The following is an 18,931-nucleotide window of genomic DNA, read 5'->3' as shown; positions in this document are numbered from 1 at the left end:
AAATACCAAAGGATAGCCCAAGCATCAGTGATTATCTCACTTTATTTGGGGGAAAAAAAAAAAAAAAAGGAAAACATGAAGCAGAATGTGGAGTAAACCTGCCTCAGATTTGCACCACTTGTCTTTGAAGGGTAGAGTGGGTTGTCCCAGGCTTGCTGTGTAACCACTGGAAACTCACAGCAATCTCCAAGGGGAAACTGCCCCTCCCAAAAATCTCACCAATCTGTCAAAAGTTCTGCTCCCTCTCCTCCATTCATAGAAAGTCTTGGACAATGCTAAATGTTAGGAAGAATGTAATCTGGAACATCTGCCATCCGCTTCAACTACCTCTGCGATCTTCTATAGGCCCAACATTGAACATTTTCCAGCAAATCAACCCCTTAATCCCCCACACGTCTTCTCAGTAAAATGCAACACATTGAAAGAGATCTGCAGAATCTCTCTCCAATATTACTATCAAGTAGTATTACATTACATGACCTGCATGCAAGGATTAGACTTTTCTTTGGGCTGAGGATGCAATTAAGAAAAAACAGTAAGTGGGATAAATATCCACTGCCACTTCTGAGTAAACAGAAGATCCTTGTATACTTGATGTGCAGATGGGGAGAAAATAAGGCAGGGAGGGGTTGAGGGCAGTTCAGGGCGAAGGAGATGTAACAAACCCATAGCACAGCAATGGGCAATATCACCAAAAGCAAGTACAGCTACAGCCCATGTGCAGAGCGCAGTTACGGTGCCCGAGCCAGGGAGGCACCAATTTCCACAGGCCAACTTTTTCAATCCCCCTAAAGCGATGCCTTGTGACCACCCCATCGCGCCAAGGCCCGCAGGCAGGGGGGTGCTGCATGCCCGGCGTTACTGCACGCTCGACCCCTTGGAGGATCCAACCCTTCGGACGCCGTGGGACCACCGCTCCGCAGTTCGGCTCCTCCTGACCGCTTCACCGCAAGTGCCCCTCTGCACAGGAGAGCAAACCCAGCCCGTCCTACTGCACCGGCACCACCTCCCCGAAAGCACGGGGTGGGGGGCACCGGCGCTGCCCCAGCGCCCGTCTTTTTGGGCAGCCTCTCCCAGATTCACTTTCCCGTTAAAACTTCCAGGCGCAGACACGAGGCAGCAAACAGCCCGTCCCGGGGAAAACAAAAACAAAACCCAAAACCCAACAAACAAACACCTTTCGCCTTCCAGGGAGGACTTTTGTTACCCCTTTCCCCGCCCGCCCCGGGTGACCGGTCGGCGCTCACGGAGCCGCTGACCCCGCGTCCCCCCGGCCGGAGCCCCCCGTCCCGCCCCCGGGCAGCGGGAGGGGGGGGGGCGTCCCGGGACCGCCGCCCCCGCTGGGACTCACCAGCACGTCCCTGAAGAGCAGCTGAGGCGCCGAGTGCACGGTCCAGTCGACGGCCCCGCCGTCGGGGATCTTGATGCGGATCACCAGCGCCTGGCTCTCCATGGCGCGGGAGGGGCCGCAGAGCAGCCAGAGCATCCCCGCCCCGCCGGGCTCACATGCTGCGGCGGGCCGCGGCGGCTGCCGAGCAGGGCCGAGCCTGCGCCGCCCCGCCCCGCCCGCAGGAAGGACTCGCTGCCCCGGAACCAAAACGGAGGGACCGGGGGGAGCGACAAAGGAGAAGGAGGCGGAGGAGGAGGGAGCGGAGGCGGCGCCATGTTGCGGGGAGGAGGCGGGCGCCGTCCGGGCTGTGACAGCCCGCCCCGGGGAGCGAGCGGTAGCCGCTCCGGCAAGCGCAGAGGCACCGATTTTAATTCCCCACCGCCTTATGGCTTCTACTTTTAACAGGAAACACACTGTTGAGGCAGCACATCAGAGTCAGGCTCGGACTCCTGCATTCGTTAAAAAGTGTGGAAAGTCCCCAGTCTTCAAAATTCAGAGTCATGAGCTGAGTCTCCTCCGGCGACAGCTTTTCCTTAAGAACTCACGGGGCTTCTGTCTTCAGGTTATTCAAGCTAACACACAAAAACGTAGGCAAACCTAAACCTGTGCGCGTGGCCGGCTCGCGCGGTCCATACGTCGCCGCGCGCTGCCCGGGTGCGAGGGCCCTGCCCCGCCCCTGCCCGTCGGACTACAAGACGAGCCCGTCGCTTGTGGCACTGGAAGCAGGACTGCTCTGGGCTCTGCTCATTCCTTAACACCCAGGCGTCTGCATTAACGTGCTCTAAGCAGTTTTGCCAAGAGCTGTCACGCACTCCGCTCTTCCTCCAAGTTACAGAATACTCCGCTAAGTACCTGCTGTACTGACATCCGGGTAAAATTCTTCCATCAAAGAGTTTTTCCACGTCTGTTCAGTGGTGCAGCAGGAAACAGTCCGTTTCAAAACACGGACCATCTTAAAGCATAGCTCTGACAAAAGAAAATCCCTGTTAAAAGCTTACATCCACCGTCCTCAGCAGCAGCAAAGAAGGGTTATGCGTTTGAGCATGACAGCTGTGTCATCTCCCTACCGCGATCACAAGCCACGATATGCTATGTTCAGCTTTTAAAAAAAAGCTTTTTCCCGACAGAAGTGGGAAGGCTCTCCCTTCCATACAGCTCTGCGGCACAAAACTTTCCCGTTCTTTTTAGTGGGAGAAGAGCTTTAATCTCAATTGTAGACTATTGATCTGTACATTTTATCACAATCTCTCACATTATCATATATGACAAACTAGACTATTTGAGTTATATTATCAATTTAGAGGGGGAAAAAATGGAAGGTATATTTCATTTAATTCCTGAAACATCTTCAAGCTTCCTCATATTAGAATTCTACTTTCTTTGAGCTTTAAAAAAAAGGATCTTTCAATGGCCATTAGCAGAGATAAATTCTCTCTCTGTTCAATAACTTTATAATTTAGTTCCTACACTAGAAATTAATAGAGCCCCAACTCCTAAGTATCTAAGGGATTGGTGCTGCCCACACAGACGTCTTTCTGTTCAAATGAACCTTTTACCTACAGTCCCTGTATACCTTTCAGTCAGGTTCATTTCAATCAGATTCATTTTCTATTAAATTTTAAAGAATAGGATACAAAATCATAGAATTTCTATAGAACCGCAATTTTTCTAAAATGTCTTTTTCATTTACAAGACTATGGGGAAAACCAACTCAATTTGTGAAATTTGCATAAATATTATGTAGATTTTCCAGGGCTAATCATAACCTTAATCCCCCATTCTGATTTGTGTTGATGCTGCTGTAATCAAACTTCAAGTTTTTTTTATATCTTAAGAAGTACAGCACCTAAAGCACATGCTTCTTGATACAGGTTTGGTTTTGCCACATATTTCTTTAAAACCCATGTTTCATAGGAAATTTTCATTCTAACTACACCAACATTTGAAACAAATAGTTAATATTTATTTTATCATCCCGCAGAACTTTGCTATGAGAACAGAACTTCACCCAAATCTATTTTTTATATTTTTCCTCAACATTGGGGGGGAAATTGTGTAGCAAGAACACATATTTTTTAATATGCATCATAAAATATTCTTAAAGTTCAGTATTTGACTGCCCCAAGAATCTCCTCTTAAAAAGTTTCCAACACAGGAAGTCAAGAATTCCAGAAAGGCACAGAAAAAAATAATTAGGCAGTCTGATTTTCTCCACTAAATCCAGATGACATGCTGTCAGCAAGAAATATGCAGGTATTTCCTATTTATAATTACGTATCCAAAGTTACTGTCTATCCACAATGAAATAACATTCAAAATCTGCAAAGGAACAATATATCGGTTCTTTAATTACAAGAGGATCATGAAGCCCGTGACTTCATGAACAGAATACATTCTATTTTTATTTGTGTGTGGGAAATATCCTTCATCAGTGGCACAGACTTCCAGGCTGGTTTTGTGCTACAAGCACAAGAAAAACTGTCTCACTGCAGTCTGCTGCTGCTCTCTGCTGCTTTCCATTGTGGTTAGAGAGGACAGAGGAGATCTGGAGATGGCCATGTAAAGAAAATAAACATTTGTTTTCAAGGAAAAGCAGAATGCTGACACAGAAGAATACTAAAATTATTAAATTTGCCATGCTGTGGAATCTCACAGGAGTATCGGTGAGTGGTATGGAAAAAATGCTGTCCCCCACTGATTGCCTGGAACATGGTTATCATGATAATTTGCAAGGCCTTCAAAAAGTAAGAAACTAAGTTATTACTTGTTTCCCTCGCTAATTCCCACTGCAAAGGAAGTTATCTAACACAAGTCATTTTCTATCTTTTCACTACCACAGACATCATATAATGAAGTTTTGAGTCCATCTACCAAAATTCCATAAAAAGAAGAGGGAGGAAAGAAAGAGCTGACTCCCCTGGCCCTATTCTTAAACTTCCTGTTCCAGGACTGGTATCTAGGAGGTTTTCCTTGCCATTGGTGGAAGAATGTGTGAGCTCAATCTCGGGAGTGGATCAGGCTGATGCAGGTAAAAAACACAGTGCTTAGAACTTGCATAGTCCTCTTTACACAGCATTCCTTTACATACATGCTACATGCTATTTTTATAATAACCCTTACAATATGCCCATTGTAAATACTCAGTGGAAGCGAACAGGTAAATTATGCCAATTGCACTGGGCCATATCAGGAGTTGAAGTGCACTACAACTGGCATTAGGATGCAAAACTAGTGTCCTCTAGTCCTGTGCTCAGACCCTTGGGTAGAAGCACATGAGGCATAGAAAGGAAGCTGAGGACAGAGTCAGAAAGTCCTACATTTTCATTACCGCTCCTACTGAGCATCTCTGGGAAATTTTAACCTTACTACTACTAGAATTTGCCCAGCTATGACATAGGAATAGCATGCATTTACCACATAACAGACTAAGTAGTTAACATTTGTTAATTACGTGTGCTAAATGTTATTCAACATTTTAACTATTAAAAATGTTCTGGAATACTGTATTACCAGTACTGTACTATATTACATGTAATTCAGATAAAGCATATAAACAGACTCAGAGGAATCAGAATCTAAACATCAGTCCTTGGTTCACTAAATTCAATTTACCATCTCTGCTTCCTCCCTGTACCAGTTTCTAGATAGGTGTTATAAATAACAAAGGACAAGCTCTTCATTTCCTAGAGAAAATGGCACCTGATCATTGCTTTAATAGCATACATTTTCATGTCTTTTTTTTTTTTTTAAAAAGATTAGTACATAACTTTCTATGTTGTTAAATAATGTATCATGGTGAAATCCACCTTTTTTTTCTTCCCACATCTTCAGATTGCCAGCGAGTGCAGCAAACTGAATTCCCTTAGGCTTATGAAAAAAGTAGGTCAACAGTGTCCAGGCTTTCTGAACATATTCTTCCCTAAAACGCATCTCCTAGGAAAGAATCACCCAAGTGTACCAGCTTGATCAATACACGCATAGATGAAGATCCCTTAAAACCTGCATTAAAACCTGCAGAAAACTAGCTGTCTTCGTTCCATGCCTTCCTACGACCCCTTGCAGTCACTTTGCATGGGCTTGGACAGGCAGAAACACTTTGCGTGGGCTCTCTAGAGTAAGAGGCAAAGGACCATTTGTGAACCAAATACTGGGAAATAAATGGATCTTACTTTCAATTCCGTGGGGAGCAGAATCTGGCCTCAAATAGATCTTTTAAAACACTTTCTCATAAGAAACTCATCTTGAACTGAAAAAAACCCAAAACAACAGTAAACTTGATTTAGGCTGAATTACTAAATGTTTAGTTCTTGCTTTAAATTATGAGCATATTTTGAAATAAAGCAGATTACAAGCATGTTTATGTATATTTTAAAGGCTAGCTATGATACACAACTACTGAACAATTACAACATAAACTATACCAGTTAGATTGAGCAAAAATGGCTGTGTATCATTAATGATGTTACTGTAATGATGTTACATCAGACCAGCTTCAGGGGCAGCATAATTGTTTTTCTGTCAACCTATAAATTCTTGAGTAACAACAAAATTATTGTGATTTTTCTTACTAAATAATTCATATATCACAAAGCATGTATATAACCAGGCCCATGAATCACTAAGCATGTAACAATCATATCTAATGCCATTTCTTCTTGTAAGAATAAAAATAGGTTTGACTTTGTAATATTTTATAATCTTGTTCAAAAATTTCACGTTCTTTAAAAGTAGTCTATTTTGAAATTCACATTTTAAAGTTGAAAGTTTCCTTGATCAGACTTTTTGTCTGAAGGATTGCTTTTAATCATGTTTTACAGTTTTAATTCTATTAGGATTATTAATATCACTGAAAGTAATAAATTGGTTTTATAATGAACTAGAACAGGGCTCATAAACTGTGCTTAAAGTGATGCAATTGCTATTAAAATCACTCTAAGCCATATGTATTCTACCTTACCAAGCAAACAGCAACCGTAATGCATCCAAACTGGCTAAATCATAACACACAGTATTCCATCATCTCAAACCTTAGTGGTTTCCTCTGTATTTTTTCAAATGCTGAACAGATATATATTTGAGTTTTCTATAAGACAACCTCGTCACTGAAAATGTTAATGATCTGGATCATTTATAACTTGAACTCAGACAAAATCATGACCTCTTACAGTCTGCTGCAGAAAGCTCTCATGCTACACAGACATCATTACTTCCTGAAAAGCCTATCACAGTGCATCTACTAGAACACTATGATGTATTAGCATAAATAATTAAGGTTAAACTACACTCATCCATGAGTAAGAAATATTTTGTGATACATTAGCCCTCTTTATTTCAGCTGCATTTATTCAGTTACTAATTCACAAAGGTCAGTAATTGACATCGAGTGTCGCAATCATTAATGCAAATTTTGATGTTCTACTGCACACAAGCTTTATTTGAAAGACTTAAATGCAAACACAGTAATAACATCTTACTCTTTTCTAGAAATCAAAAAAAATCTTGTAAATAAATTTGGAACATATTAGTGACAATTTTTATTCTAAATTCCCCTTGCTGTAATGCTGAAGCTGCCACTTTTTCTTAGGTGTATTTAAACCGAACCATACAGCCCCAAAAAAAGCTTAATGTGACATCTACTTCCATAAATATGTATATTTTGGGATGAAATCAAGACAACTCTCAGAATTATTAACTTACTTTTCTGTAGTGAACATGATTAAGGAGTTACAGCAAAAGCCAGTTTAAATTAGATGGCTGAAGTAAATAATATATGAAGCAAAATCTCCTTTGTTTTAGGCAAAGTGGTCTAAACCAGAGGGCTAAGGGCATTCAGCTATTAATAAATACCTAAATTTCATCCAATAATAACCTGCATCAGGGAGATCTACAATTATGGTTTGCAAAGACATTTCAACATCAAGGATCTTTTTACTGCTACTAGATTCTCAAAGGGGACCATCTGGTCAACTCACACGTTTCTACTTAATTTTTCTTGCCTATAGAATGATTCCAATAAATTCTATTTCATCAGAAACTTTAAATCTCTCCATGACAACTGCAGTAACACTTTTGAGTGCTGGAAGAATAACTCTGGATTCCTGTTTTCTTTTTCCAGAAAGCTTTAGTAATGGAAGGGGCATCAATAGGTTTGAGAATACTTACAGCTGAAGAGTACCAGGCTGAAGCAAGCAACTTCTTAAAACCTAACATTTTTTTGCTCATTCTCAGTCCCATTCTAGACATCCTTCCTACCAAATCCATCCTTCTCCATCTGAACACCACTCCACCCCTTCTGAAGATGTTTTTGCTAAAGTCTCTCATTTACTCAGCACATTTGTCAGAAAATGAACATTTTCTCCACTCCATTATCCTGCAGGAGCTCCAGAAGTTCCACATCATCGTTCCCCTTCCCTCCTCCAACTTCTTTAATCTCAGCAGTTCAAAAAAAAAAAAAAAAAAAAAAAAAGAAAAAAAAAAAAAAGAGTAGCCTTTTTCTCTGTTGATGAGTAATTGCCTTGCCTTCCTACTCTACTGCTGCCAACGTATAATAATAAGTACATTATTTTAATAAGTACATTAACTGATACTAGTGTGCTTTGCCACAAGAGCTCCGTAAGGACTGACAGCTTCTTTCAAATGATTGACTCAAATTAAGGCTAAGGTTATTGATGTAGTTATCGTTTTACAGATTTTCAGTATTCATACTTTCATTGAGCACAAGCGAGCCTAGCAAGCCTAAGCAAGCACACCTAGAAGCTCAGACTTGCATACAAGCACAGGTACATCACTTCGTCAGATAGTTCTGTTGTTAAATTTGAGATGCCGCTGCTCTACTTTGCAGGAGTCTTGAGAAACCGAGATCTGTTCGTGCCTGCCAACTTTTGCATGCAAACTAAGCACAAATATGCAAAACCAAAGAAAAAACCCAGAAGATTCTACCTAATGCTGCTAGGTGCTCCGAATTACAGTAGGTCAACCACACAAAGCAAGTTGAGGACAGATCTAACTTCCGCTTAAGTCACTGAAAGGTCAGTTGGCTCCAGGTTCCTCTGAAGACTGGAGAAAAGCACTGGATCTCACTCCAGGCAAAGAAAGGAGATCAAGAAGAAGGGGATACAGCAACTTATTTTTGAGACAATGAGAGAGTACTAATCATAAACAATTGGGAATATCAATCCTTACTAGTATCTACATCTCATATTAATTTACATTGGAAAAAAGTTAAGAACTTCATGCTGAAATTGTGTCCAGCTGAAGGTTAGCAAGTAGTACATCTTCTAGTGATAAAAGGAGTGCTATTACATGTAAAAATTATATTTAAGTACAATGAACTGCCTAGAATGTTCGCATTACTAGTCACAAAACTTCATTAAAACAAACATAAACACACCCACGTGTTATCATAATTTGGAGTAGAAAATACCAGAAAACAGTATTTCTTGGCGTACTATCATTAGTGCTACACAGTCTCCAGTGAAACATTTGTCAAACATACAAAAAGGTATAAAAGTGAAATATAGTAATTAAAACCTGGGTTTTATCGATTGTGTGGCTTAAGTAATTTTTCACAACAAACATAAGATTTAATAAGTATAAGTAGTTAAAGATCCTGACTTGGCTGTAGTCATTAGCATGTAATTGAACTGGTAAAAAAGATCAGTTAAACCTATGTTGATTACCACCTTATCTTTGAAAGGCAATTAAGGACCTCAATCATTGCAACAAGATTTGATTGTGCAGCCTTTATTGGACATTGATCTTTCAGCAAAGCGCAGTTACATTTTCCATTAATTTACAGTAACACAGTTTAACTCAGATACCTGAGACCATTGACCTAGGTAAGATGTAATGCTAAGCACTCGTTTAGGTTGAGATGCCCCCAATAGTCATTACTGTTTAAAAAGACTGCTACAAGAAGTAGCTACCTGATCCTCTGGGTTTAGACTAAGGTTTCATTTACCTGAAGCAGTTGTTAAGTGAGGTGAAACAAAGCTCTCTGCCTTTTTATGTCATCTCTCACTCATTTAAACATCATTCTTGAATACAGTAAAGAGATAATTAAGGCAAGACTTACAAGATAAACTACACTTTATTTCAAATGGAAATGGTGCAGATCAAATCTGTAAAAAGTTAGAAGGGTCATTTTGTAGGTCAATCATCTATAAAAAAATACGTATCAACATTAGTATATGTTGCATACACAACATATGCATAATATAACACATACAAAAAGGAAGCTCCTAATTAAAACAAGTACAAATAAATTATTCCAGACCAGAGGAATTAACAAAGCCTGGTTCCCTACAAGTTGTCTTTCGAAGCAATGGGTTTACAGGACAACCTGAAAGGACCTTACAGGCAAGAGACAGCAGTTAGGTGCTACACATGCAAATAATTCATCTTTGAACAATTAAACTGCTAGAAGCTCATCTTAAAAGTCCACTTCAGCAAAACTCTTTAGTTCAAGCATTCGGACTTCTCCACAACAGAAGACCCTGCTCTCCTTTTAGGAGCTGACTGCCACAAGGGAAGAGTTTGTGCTGATGGGGATTAGAAAGGTAAAGCAGCAAAGGTTCAGCTGAGAACTATACACTGCATGCTCATCCTTGCTTGACATTCCTATCTTCCCCCAAGCCTTACAGAAATTTTTGAGACAAGATGGTATGAATCGTCTTGGATCTTCTTGGCCCTCAACATTTCTCTCTTGCATTCAGGCCAAAGATAAGTGATGAAAAAAGATACTAAGAAATAGGTATTTATAGCAAAAAGAGAATGAAAGCCAGATGAAGTATTTTACCTTTGGTTGAAGACAAGCAAGTAGGTTTATATTCATACTTGAAAATTATTTTTGTCATGATTTAATAACTCAAGTGTTATCCCTTATAAATAGCACATTTTCCCTTTATGTCCTGTAACAGGTCACATACAAGCCTTAACGAAATGAACTTATGATACCGTATTTGCACGCTGCCCTCAAACATCTTCTAGTTCATCCTTTAGCGTGAGCAACTTCATAAGAGCGAGAGGTCTATTGATTTTCATGTAATACAAGAAAATATTACATTTGCCTAATTGTTACACAGTGAGATCATTGAACAAGAAATCAAGTCTCTATTTAATGCTGCAAGCAGCACAGAATTGCAGGAATCAATAGGGTAGTTTGTCAAAGATGTTCTCTAAGGAGACTTGCCCATCACTGTATGGACAAGGAGTCATGTTGCCGGCATTTATTGAAAAACAGGTAAGCAAAGTCAGCAACACACATTATCAGAAATCAAACAAGCTGCAGTGAGTGGAGGTGCAACTCCAATGAAGACCTGTATTTATAGTCTGGTAATTAAAAACCATTTTATCAACCTTGCGTTGAGACTAAACCTTTACAGCAAGATATTGACAAGATCCATGGCAATGAATGAGCAGTATTTGACTTTAAACTTATGAGCTGCAGTTATTTATCCAATACAGTGAAAATCAGTTCTAGAAAAATGCTAAGTCATTATTTTTATTATTAATGAGGCTTCTTATAATACTGTCTCTTCATCTTTGAGACCATTTAACTTGTGTCAAGAATATTCTCCAAAATTAAACAGAACAGTGCAAGCACTTCTCTGATTAAAGTGTTATTTAGTGTTGCTTTTAGAAAAACCACATGTATTGCTTAAGTGGGAAACAGTTCCATTATCTGGAATTAAGTAAAAAAGTATTTAAATGAAATTATACTGTAGTCATAGCTTGATAATAATTTATTTAAGAATAGTGATTACCCTCCAAAAACAGTACCTACATTTATCTTCCTACTTACGAAAACTGGAATAATCAACTTACGTCACCAGACATGGGATTTGGAATAGACAGCATTATTTGCTGGCACTAAAACCAAGCACCAGTAATATAGCCTGTACAGGTGTTTCTGTTGTTTGAACTTACTATCCAATAATTCCATATTTCCACTATCCAAATAATTCCCTAAAAGCTTTTTCTTTGCCCAGGTTTCCAACTGAATTTCCATCATTATATGTGCCTGTTACAGCTGTGCTCAGTTACAGCTGGACAAATCAGTTATTTTGCATCCAAAAAATGATCTTCTCATTCTCCCCTATTAATTAAAAAGATCAGCAATTTGTAAATTAGCACAGGGGACTACATCTTCTAGATTACTTAGGTTTTGTTATGTAACTACAAAGCAACCAAAAGAAAAAAAAATGCAGGTGTCGAGTTCAAGAATTGCAAAAGATAGAAGCATAAAACATATTTTAGATATTTTATTTAAATATCATTTGAAGAAATATGATACAGCCATTTTTAACTTCTTAGGGTGCTAATTTTCCAAAGAGTCTTCCAGGTAATTGTGAATAGTCAGTGCCATGGATTCATTCAAACATGCTTGCAGCTATGACAATTAATGCATTATGAAACATCTAGTCAAGAGTTTAAACCTAAGCAGCTTAATCTTTTCAGAGACATTCTGAAAATGTCTAGTGTGTTCACAGTTTCCTTGCCCACATGCTACAATTCAGTTATCTAAGTTGGTAGATGTATCTCTTTAAATTATCACAAGTTTGTTCAGCAGTACTAGTCACTGACTTCCATAAATTCTAATACCCTTGGAAATATTAATTCTTCTCCTAAGGCTTCTACTTTTTCAACTTTACTGACCTCTGCAAAAATAAACCTCTTATGACCAAAAAGTCCATCAGGCTTCCTGAAGACAGCATGTTAAGTAAAAGAAGGCACTGTAAAAAAAAAAAAAAAAAAAAAAAAAAAAAAAAAGTTGCCTTCAGTTCTTTTTAGTCAAAGGGAGTAGATATTTGTAGCAGCTGTAACACAGAAACCCACCAAATGACAGGTACTTGAGGGCATGATTTCAGTACATTGCGCCTTCATCTTCTTTATTTAGAAAATAAATAGTAACTGGGCCATGACTCGTATGAACAGTCTCTGTGACACTGACAAAGAACCAGGAGCCAATTCCATATAGTAAAGTTGGGATGCCTAAGAAAAGACAAAAACATGTTACATACAAAGATAGCAAGCCAGGAAAATTAAAACCACCTACTAATAGTAAAGAATAATGACTCCAAAAATGAAATTAGAGGAAAAGCATTCCTGTAAAAGCTGCCTTATTAACACTTTGCCTTTAGTGAAATGCTTACAAGCAGCTGTCAGTTCATAATACCACCCTTCTTGTGTATCAAGCACACAAGAATCAGAAAGCAGCTTAAGAAAAGCAGCAATACGAGGGAATTAATAGAAAAAGAAAAGGGGAGGATAGCAGTATGAAAGAAGTGAAACATGGTCATGTCTACAGCCTGATTTCTACCAATTAAAGAAAATACATGTATATAACCAAACACTAAAACACAAAATCCCTGGACATCCACTTAGATATCAGTTCGGAGTTCCTCTATGTACCAGAGTAGAGATAGGAAGGAAAACAAGCAGTGACTTCACACATCAACATGAAGCTGCTCTTGGGAAAATTAGATCAGTAGTCAAGACTACCAACTCCAACAAAACTGGAATGAGTAGAAAGGTGTATATATAAAAAGTGCCATCATTTTAGCACTGCCGAGCTACACATGTATTACAGACAACAATATTTTACTTAATGTAGGGGGAAAAAAATGGAGATGGATTTAGGCCCTGAATTCAGTAAGGTACAGAAACACCAAATTTAACGTGGTTAAAGTTACCCAAGTCCTTAAGCTAGATTCTCAGAAGAGAGAGATGAGTTGACTTTTTAATCATGCTTGCTGATCATTTAAATATGAAACATGCAGGGTGGTTGCCAGAAAGATGGGGAAGATAAAAGGTCTGACTATGCAGAGGGAAAAATAAAATCAGATTTAAAATTGTTATTATTAAGAAATCAATCTCTGTGATGATATTTTCTCACTATGTTAGTTGGAAAGATCAAAAAATAAAGACTAGCAGACACGTTTTGTAAAAAGTCACTGAAGACTTGCAAAGCCAATGAGATTTATTTTTTTTAAATGAAACATGAAAACAAGAAACTGGTGAAATTAGTTACGCGACTGTCACCACTTAAATAAGTGTGGTACCCACATACTAAGTTTTGAATAATAATGTATTTCAAAACTTATTTATATCCATTTTTATATTAATAAGCTACTGATAGAACATTTTTATTTATAAGCATTTTTATTACAGCAGCACTTTAGGATCAAGCATGGTCCAAGCCCTCCGCTACCTTAGACGCTGCCTGTATGCAAGATGCAAAAAATTAGCCCAGGCGCTTTCTAAGAAACACTGTTTTGCTTCATCCAGCGCTCGCGTATTTGCTTAGAGGACAGAATTTCATCCACGGTAACAGAACGCAGATTTTTAGATGGAAAATGATCCATACCAACTGATGTTAGCCATTTAAATAACAAGCGCTGGCGCGTTTGCCTTCAGGCGGTTTAATTTTTCTCTCTCACAACCGGACAGAGAAACACGAACTCGGTAAAACCCCAAAGACTATCGGTTTACAGCTCTGCGTCCTCACAGCTGCTGAAAGCTCGGGCATTTTGCGATTCCCGTTTCCTTACGCCGCCTGCTCCGAGCCGGTGGGGGCGGAGGACGAGGCACCCCAAGCCGATTCCCTCACCTCAGGGGGAGCGGAGCGGGGAGGAGAGGCGGAGTGCTGCCCGCAACCACAGCCCCCCGGCCCGGCCCGGCCCGACTGCAGGGGACGCGGCCCCCACCGGTCAGCCCCGCTTTTACCTCACAACCCCCCTCCGGCGTGTCCCTCATCCCGCGGCCGTCCCTTCCGCGAGGGGCGCAGCCCGCCCGCCGCAAGCGCCTCACTCCACCCGCCGGCTACAGGAGAACGGCAAGAGCCGAGGGGGAGCGCCTCTCCGCCCGCCTCACAGCCGGCGAGGTAAGCTGAGGGGAGGCCGCAGAGCCGGCCCGGGACGCGACTCACCGGCGTTGAGGACCTTGAGGGCGGTGAAGGCGGCGTTCTGCAGCGCCAGGTCCTGCGGGGCGGCGCGGGAGCAGTGGTACTTGATGAAGGGGAAGCAGCCGGTGCGCAGGATGTGGTAGTTGGCGCCGTTCACCCGCCAGTTGAAGTGGGAGAGGCCGAACTGGTCGTTGCGCACGGCGCTGTACTTGACGCAGTACGAGGTCCAGTGGGGCAGGCCGCGCTGCCTTAGGTGCTGGCTCAGCACCTCCGAGGCGGCGGGACGGGACGACGATGACGACCCCCCCCGCCACAGCAGCAGCCCCACGGCCGCCTCATGCAGCCGCCTCAGCGCCCGCATCCCGCGGGGCCGCTTCCCCTCTCCCCTCCCCTCCCCCCCCGCGCCTTCCCGCAGCCACCCCGCACTCACCGGCTCCGGCCGGCGCGCGTGCGCCACCTCGGCGCGTGCGCCAGCCGCCGGAGGGCGGGAAGAGGTGGCGGCGGCGGAGGGGGTACCCCGGCGGCGGCCGTGGGAGCGGGCCCTGCGGTAGACTTTGTCCGTGGAAGCGATGGGGCTGGTCCTCGTCTGTGGGTGGAAGGGAGAGCGGGGCGGTGTGGTGTGTGCGACTCCCTGAGGGGAGGGTTCGGGCAGGGGGAGAGGCGCGAAAGCCCGCGGCGGAGCCCTCCGCGCTGGGGTGAAGTGGGGTGAGGCGAGGCGGGCGCCGGCTGAGGCGGCCGGGGCGGGCGCCGGCTGAGGCGGCCGGGGCAGCCCCACGAAGCGAGGGGAGCGAGTCACCCTGCCCGACACAGGCCGAGAGACGGGCCGGGCGCCCTACAGAAGGGCGCCCGTTAGCGCTCCTTACAGCGAGTGAGGCTATCGCAAAGAATCGGGCAATTACATTTTTGGAAATGTTTTTGTTTAACAGCGTGCGTGCTGACGGGAGCACCCCGTGTGTTGCTGGCACATCTCACAGCTGCAGCATTAACCAGATTAACCTGTGCTCGGGAAAAAAATGTATTAAGCTGCATTGATTTTATTTGGTGAAATTTGATAGTGATACCAGGTAAAAAATAGTTCTTTGAAAGTGTTAGACCCCTTGGAAGAGAAATACTTTAAAATCGTAGCCCATATTCCATGATACGATTTTTCTAAATAAAAGCTAAAGTTTTGAACCATTAAACATTCTATTTGAGAGGAAAAAAAAGACTGTACAGAAGAGTAAACTGAGAAATGGAACAGATTTTTCCTTTTAATAATTGCAAGCAATATCTCAAACTCAGCAATCTTAAACCATTGAGCTATGTAGTATGAATGTGCTAATTAATCAATTACTACCCAACAATGTACCCTGTTTATTTACTGTAATGTACTACATGTGTGTAGAACCAGTAATTATTAATCATAGTCAGTAACAAATTTCATTCAAGTTCACCTTCCTATAATTAATAGAGCTCATAGTTAGCTTTAGTATCTTTGTTTGTTAGTGGCAATGATGACTGAGGACACAAGAGAAGTTGGAATCTGATAGTGCAGCTTGCTATGGTGAAGGCCTGAACTCATGTATTACACCTGAAGAGTGATATTCTGCTGTTGTATTTCATGGTCAAAATTACCGCCTATAAAGCTATTGCCTATAAAGTGGACATACGACAATTACTTTGGTTTTTAAAGTATTTATTTCAAGCTGTTTTGCTGTTAATTTTGTGTTGCTCTTATTGTTAAAAGTGCAAGAAGAAAGGAGAAATCCTTCAGCCTCTGGCAGCATAACCTTGCACTGGTTAAGAGAACGTAGATGCACCTCTACTTGCACAACATACTACAAATGCAATGAAGTAGCATCTGTATTTACAAATGCGTAGCAAAACATTGCATACTTCAAAAGTATGCAAGAATCATGACCAAACCTCCTAAAGATGAGGCTGGAAGTATTATGAAGCATTCTTCCAAATGTATTCTGTTAATAATATTTGGTTGCACAATTCAGGTCTCTGTGTTCATTGGATTCGGGTACAGTCTGAACATTTTTACATCAAAACCGTCTCCTGAAATGCACATCTTTGTGATGACGCTAAAAGCCAGTCTAACCATTCTTCAGTGGAGATGATAGATTAAATTACATTCATGAAGGTTGTCAATGATTGTAGTTCCTAATCTTTAGTGCCTGATTGCTGTAACAAAATCTGTAGTCTAAAATGAAGTACAGAGGATCTGTGTACCGTAAGAGGGAGTACCTCAAATCTATGACAGGAGATGTGTTAAATGGGAAGTGATGTTAGGTCGTTACTGTGAAATGCTGAGGACCGGGTTAGTCTTAAAATTCTAGGGATTTGTTACCTTAACCCAGATTGAAGGTGGTAAATTTTCCTGAACAATCCGTTTGAATGAGGTATCAGAGATCTTTCAGGAAATGGGTAGGGTGAATACTTTATTTCAGAAGACATCTGGAAGTGGTTGTGCTGTTGAACTGCTTTATTGCTCTGTGCTCAGAGTTGTCATTCTAAATGTAGAAACTTGGGCTGAATGCCACCTGCCCCTCCCCCCCTTTTTTTTTCCCCAGGGCTTTACACCCAGCTATCTGAAAAGGGTGACACAGTTTCTAGTATCAATTCCAGGTAATGTTCTCTCAGGAGAATGACCTGAAATGGGTAGCACATGTGCTACACACAGTATGTCAATTCTTGCAAAAACAAACATGAAGTGGTATCAGGTGAATGTACACCTTCATTTGCAGCTCTGGCCTATCAGGAGCGCGAAACCTTTATTTTAATTGCCCACATCTTCTGCAGTTGATGCCAAACCCCACTGGCCCTCATCTCCTTCCACAAGCATTCCTCCACACTGTGCAGCTGGGAAACCAGCTTGGGCTTTTGCTGTGCCTAGCTGCAGAATTCTCTGCCAATTTCTGATGAGGAGCCACACCTGGGCCACCTTTTACCTTTCCATTCACAGTTGCTCTGTTTTCTTCCCAGTCTAGATCATGTTCTGAAATTCAAGCTACAGTTGAAGAACTGTATTATTCCTTTAGTGAGTGGGAATAAATAATCCAGTTGTGTGAACAGGAGAATCATGACTATATTTCTAATTTTTTTTTTAAAGATTATGATTTTGTTTTATATCTGCTGTATTGCTAAAAAAATACATTTTTGGCACCAGCAGCATGGGAATTGAATGTGAGAGACCGTAAAGTTTCAATCCTTCCGTCAGCTCAATGCTCAGAAGTGTTAATAGTAATTAAAAACTTTTTTCCCTCAAAATACATTTCACACTTTGTACATACTGAGAAATCTCTCTCACCATGGGAACTTTCAGGTCACTTGTTTCCTGCAAAAACAGGTACAGTTTTCTTTTGTCAGAATAGAACAAAGACATAAGGAAGTGCAGGTTTCATTTACTCCTAGGACACTGCAGTCTATTAAGTGCCAGTGAACTAATGAGCCTCTCAGACCTTATGTTGTTCTGGCTTGGATCAAGGCTTCATTTTCCTTAACCCTTAAGAAACTAGCTGACTCACAGGTTGGTACTGTTGTGCTCTCCTATGCCTCCTTTTCTCCCAGGATATTGCTTCTCCTGACCAAATTGGAACATTATATAGCTTGGGTGTGAAGCTAGGTGAGAAATCTACAAAGAGCTTCTTATCAGTAAAATAGGAGAGAGTGCATTATAAATATGGTGAGGAAAAAGTCAGAACAACAGGCTGGTCTGCAGCCCCTCAAAGTAGAACAGAGCACAAATACATCTTATCTTGTTGCAACTATACTGTGCTTTTTGGCATATTATTTCTTGGCAAGTGAGAGATCATTGTTGTACCTACCACAGCCAAAAATACCTCTGTTACTTTCATTTCTAACCATAAAGACTTCCAGGAAGTTCCTTCATTGGCTAAATTTCACATTAGAAAAATCTGTGTGGGCTCTGGTATACCCAAAACCAAGACCATATTGAGATTACAAGCAAGAAAGGAACAAAACCAAACAAGAATTAAACAAAAATAGTCTTTTAGATTTTTATTTCAAACAGGGAACAGCATTTATGCAAATGTTCCCATCTGCAATTAATTACTTCTGTGACCAAAGTAGAAGAGAAAAAGGGTAACACAAAAGATAATGTATGAAGCCAACAGACCAAAGACTTGGGCATTGGAAAAACCTGGCACTGATTGCTGCAACTGCATGGTCACATTCATTATTCATCTTAAAAATGGGTTTTGCCCAAGCTTTTGGGGAAGTAATCGCAAAGATATTTGCCAGGCTTGGGACAATAGTATCCATCCAGTGGAGAAGATGCATTCTTCTAGAGTAAAATTTAGAATGTGTTGTCTGTTGGGATATTAGAGATTTGATGGATAAAGATAACTTTACAAATGTAACTGTTGCCCTCTAACATAACAGCGCATAGCAATTGTGACAAAAAAAGTCACCAGTATCTGAAATACAGAATCTCTCTGATGGACAGATAGATCCGTAAAAGTCATGGTATACTGGGAATCATCGTTCCAGTATAATTCTAATGGTCCTCTCTCAGAATCAGTTGTTGAGTTAGTGCTATTACTATTATTTTTGATAATTTGAAAATGAACATGAAACAACTGCTGCAAAAATTGTGTAGATAACAAAAGAAATAGCGGACAGTCAGTTCT

The 18,931-nt window shown here is 41.3% G+C and overlaps 2 protein-coding genes across 5 annotated transcripts in view; both read right to left on the bottom strand.

Moving 5' to 3' along the window:
* The window catches only part of MAP2K5 (mitogen-activated protein kinase kinase 5), a 141,047-nt gene extending 139,514 nt beyond the window's left edge, over window positions 1-1,533 (bottom strand). For all 3 annotated transcript variants that reach the window (XM_010572110.1, XM_010572111.1, XM_010572112.1), the window contains exon 1: window positions 1,352-1,533. In XM_010572110.1, coding sequence (XP_010570412.1) covers window positions 1,352-1,486 — 135 coding nt within the window. In that variant the 5' untranslated portion in view covers window positions 1,487-1,533. The remainder of the gene's footprint in view (window positions 1-1,351) is intronic.
* Window positions 1,534-11,713: 10,180 nt separating this feature from the next.
* On the bottom strand, window positions 11,714-14,668 carry LOC104834618 (chromosome unknown open reading frame, human C15orf61). 2 transcript variants are annotated; one of them, XM_010572109.1, is made up of 3 exons: window positions 14,319-14,668; window positions 12,227-12,382; window positions 11,714-12,123 (listed from the first exon to the last, which is right to left on the bottom strand). In XM_010572109.1, the coding sequence occupies exons 1-2, from the start codon at window positions 14,653-14,655 to the stop codon at window positions 12,255-12,257; spliced, it is 465 nt and encodes a 154-aa protein (XP_010570411.1). In that variant the 5' UTR covers window positions 14,656-14,668; the 3' UTR covers window positions 11,714-12,123; window positions 12,227-12,254. The 2 variants fall into 2 exon arrangements, with proteins under 2 accessions (XP_010570411.1, XP_010570410.1); XM_010572108.1 differs by having other exon boundaries at window positions 11,714-12,382.
* Window positions 14,669-18,931: the final 4,263 nt, after the last annotated feature.

Source organism: Haliaeetus leucocephalus, unplaced genomic scaffold (assembly GCF_000737465.1).
Source record: "Haliaeetus leucocephalus isolate CR32 unplaced genomic scaffold, Haliaeetus_leucocephalus-4.0 Scaffold339, whole genome shotgun sequence".
NCBI classification, from domain to species: domain Eukaryota; kingdom Metazoa; phylum Chordata; class Aves; order Accipitriformes; family Accipitridae; genus Haliaeetus; species Haliaeetus leucocephalus.
Note: the sequence above shows the minus strand (reverse complement) of the source record. Positions and strands in the feature narration are given on the sequence as shown.